The 3,659-nt window shown below is 38.6% G+C and overlaps 1 protein-coding gene across 1 annotated transcript; it reads left to right on the forward strand.

Moving 5' to 3' along the window:
* Positions 1–495: 495 nt before the first annotated feature.
* On the forward strand, positions 496–1,706 carry LOC120263147 (F-box/kelch-repeat protein At5g26960-like). Its single transcript, XM_039271043.1, has 2 exons — positions 496–807; positions 1,044–1,706. Exons 1-2 carry the CDS (start codon positions 496–498, stop codon positions 1,704–1,706), a joined length of 975 nt encoding a protein of 324 aa, XP_039126977.1.
* The last annotated feature ends 1,953 nt before the right edge of the window (positions 1,707–3,659 follow it).

A 3,659-nucleotide genomic window follows, 5' to 3' on the forward strand; every position in this document is an offset into this window, starting at 1 on the left:
TCAACCTCCAGTGACAATGCATTGAAAATATTCTTTAAAGTTTTTTAATAAAGATATATCACTGAAAATCAATGATATGTCCTCTTTTATGGTCAGTATTTACTGATAAATAACAAATAATAATTTAAAATTTTTGAAACAAGTTATGACTAATCCAAGAGTTTTAACTATACAATTTCATTAAAAAAATAAAAATTAATAAAAATTAAACACCATTATTAAAAAAACAGATCATCAGTTATTTATTCTCATGAAAAATTGTAGTTTCAAAAACCAGTGAATTTTTTTGGTAGATAAATTAGTTATTTATAAGGGGGTGAAAAAGTAAAATAAATTATTTTTAAAAGATTTTACAGGGGTATAAATACAAAAATCCAGCAAAAGAAATCAGACAAAAACGATAAAGCTCGACTGAAAAGCCTTCAATTTCACGAGGGATCCAAATCCCAGCCCCATCTCTCACCAAGCTCCTCTTCCTCTTTCTCGCCGGCCGCCATGGCCGAGACCTGCAACCCTCGCCGTCTCCCATGGCTCATCAAGTCTTGCATCCCCGATCCTCGCCGTGAAGCCGCCAAACTCCCATCGGGAACTCGTCCTCCGCCCACCGTCACCTCCACCGCTGCATCTCCATCGATCTCGTCCCTCCCCGACGATCTCCTTCTCGAGATCCTCTCCCGAGTTCCCCAACCCTCGATCCCATCCCTCTCCCTCGTCTGCCGCCGCTTTGCTCTCCTCCTCGACTCCCCGTCCTTTTACGCCCTCCGCCGCTCCCACGGCCTTCTCCGCCCTGCTCTTCACGCCCTTTCTGTCCCTCTCCTTCCGAGCTCTTCCCTGCTTCTCTGATGATCTTATCCTCGTCCTGGGATCTCCCTTTTCGGCCCCATTCCCATCCCCATCGAGATCCCTGACGGATCCCTCGCCCACGCCCGTGCTGTCACTCTCGGCCGCTCCATCTACCTCATCGGCCGCGGCGCCACTCTCCGCTTCGACGCCTGGACCGGCGCAGTCTCCTCCCGCTCCCCACCCTCATTCCTCGCAAAAAGTTCGCCGCTGCCGCCATCGCAGGTCGCATCTACGTCGCCGGTGGCGCCGCCCGATCCTCCGCCGTGGAAGAGTACGATCCCGACCTCGACTCCTGGCGCATCATCTCCGACGCCCCGAGACGCCGCTACGGCTGCGTCGGCGCCACCGCCTCCGGCGTCTTCTACGTCATCGGCGGACTCATCGTCGGCTCCTCCCCACGTGCCGGGAGGCTGGACGCGCACGTGTGGGCGGGCACGATGGACACGTACGAGGTGGAGACGGGGGTGTGGGGGAGCCGCCGCGCCGCGTCAGTGCCCGGCGGTGGCTGCGTCGTCGGCGCTTGCGGCGCCGGCTCGCACGTGTACGTCCTTGCGAGCCACGCCGTCGAGGTCTCATTCTGGAGGTGGGACGCCGGGAAGGGACGCCGAGGTGACTGGCTTCGACTTGAGCCGCCGCCGATCACGGCACACCTTCGGCTCGGCGGCGCGGCGAGGTTCTGCTGTTCCGCGCTGGGACAGGATAAGATCGTGGCGTTAGTCCACGTGTCGTCAGATGCTTCGCGGAGAAGGGGATCAACGGACGGGGTGGTGCTAGTCTACGATATCGTGAAGGGTGAGTGGAACCGGGGGCCGGATCTTCCGGTTGGGTTCCGGCGAGCGGCTTTGGCTTGCGTTGAGTGCTAACAGTGTTGATGTTTGTGCGCCTCAGGATGTGGATTTTTGAGATTTGATCTGGACCGTTGGTGGTTGATCGTGTGGATGGGAAGATGGGTGCAAGGGTGGATTTGTTTGTTTATTTTGATAGTTTTGATTCTTTTAATTAAAAAAAGGTTGGGTTTTATTTAAGATAAAGTTATTGTAGGCTCTTTTTCTTGGAATTGATTCCTTGTTGGACCCGGGAGTACTGTGCAGACCAGTGCAGTGCAGTCAAGTGCATCTCCCAGTATGGATCTGGTTGTATTTTTTTTTTTTTTGTGAATTTTTAATATTTTTTAAAAATTTTATAAATTAGGCTTTTTTATTATTTGTTTTAAATTTATATGGTGCGCTTCATCTTGGAAGCACAGGAGCCTTTTATATTAAAAAATTTAAAAAAATCCAGAATTTATATATATATATATATGTATGCATGTATATATTTTGGTTCATTAACGCTCAACAGTCCATGTGCTAACTGGGTTGGATAATTATAGGAAAATGCCAAAATTGTACAATTATATTTATTTTTTAATTTACATATATCGTTTTTTTTCAGGTTTATTTAATTTGAAATTTAAAATAATATTGTTCGAATACCAAAACAATTTTTTTTTAAAGTTGAAATTAACATATGGTGTAATCTAGGTACCAATCAGAGTCTTTTCACCTATATTTTATTATTTTTTATTTCATAAAAAAATTGGAATTGTATGAAGTCAATTTCTAAACAAACACGCTAATTAAGTTGAAACATCAAACTCAAAATCTAAGTTGTTAAAGGAGCAGTTGCCTGAGATTCTCAAAAATAAAGTTTGTAGGTTTACCATGACAATTAACTAAATAGTAATAAATAAAATGAGAAACTAAAGTGGGTGTGGACCCGTAGGGGATTTGTTATATTTTTATAAAGGGTTTAAATTGTCTTTTTTTAAAAAAAAAATAATTAAAATATTTAATATTAGTTACCCACACATTTCAACTTCACAGCTCCGGCCTTTGATTTTTGTCTGATGGATTTGGAGGGTTATCAGGCAATTTGCACAACATCCCCTCTCTGAATTTGTTATATTTATAAGAGACAATATGAAAATCTTTTAATTTTTATCAAAATTCAAAAACTTTTCCTTTCAAAATAATAAAAAAATAAAAATCAGTCTTTTACCAATAATCTTTTGGTATGTTAGTACCAGATCCCTTATTTATGATGTTTATGTGTTATCACTTGAGAAACCATGTTTTTCAGTTTACATAAAGTCATAGACAAATCTAGAGGGGCAAAGGTGGCTCAAGCACCATCTTGCCCAAGAATATATATATATATATATAATTAAAATGTTAATAATTATAATTCATATGAAAAGTAATAGTTTTTATTTATTTTTTCAAAATTCTACCTACAATATTTAAAATAAATAAATAAAAATAATAAAATTATTATATTAAATAAATTTGATGTTGGGTGACAATATTAAATAATATGGCTAACTAAGCATGGATCTTCAAATATTTTTGTTTTAAAATTTTATATTTAGATATATTTTTTTTATTAAACTTATCAATACATAATTTTCAATTTTTTAGAATATTAATGTAAAAATAGTAATAATAAATATAAATATAAATAAAACAAAAAAAAGTACAATTACTATCTCAAAATATAAAAAAAATTAAAAATAAATAAAAATAAAAATCATTGCAGTTTGTGAGTTTTCTCTTTGTGCTAAATCTCTTTGATTTTATATTTTATCTATAATACAATCTCTTTTGATTTTATATTTTATCTCTTATTATAGGGACTTATATATATATATATTTTTTATGTTTGTGTTATATCTAATATAATTTGTTTAATTTTTATGTGATTATTTGTTGTTTAAAAATATTTGTTATTTGTTAAATAATTGTTGGATATTTGTTTGATTATTTGTTATGAAAATT

Source organism: Dioscorea cayenensis, chromosome 6 (assembly GCF_009730915.1).
Source record: "Dioscorea cayenensis subsp. rotundata cultivar TDr96_F1 chromosome 6, TDr96_F1_v2_PseudoChromosome.rev07_lg8_w22 25.fasta, whole genome shotgun sequence".
NCBI lineage: Eukaryota > Viridiplantae > Streptophyta > Magnoliopsida > Dioscoreales > Dioscoreaceae > Dioscorea > Dioscorea cayenensis.

What these genes read in the sequence shown, in the direction of transcription:
- LOC120263147 (XM_039271043.1), top strand. Translation starts at nt 496, where the DNA reads ATGGCCGAGACCTGCAACCCTCGCCGTCTCCCATGGCTCATCAAGTCT. An exon ending in CTGCTCTTCACGCCCTTTCT is followed by an intron (nt 808 to 1,043) that starts GTCCCTCTCCTT and finishes CCTCGCAAAAAG; the next exon opens with TTCGCCGCTGCCGCCATCGC.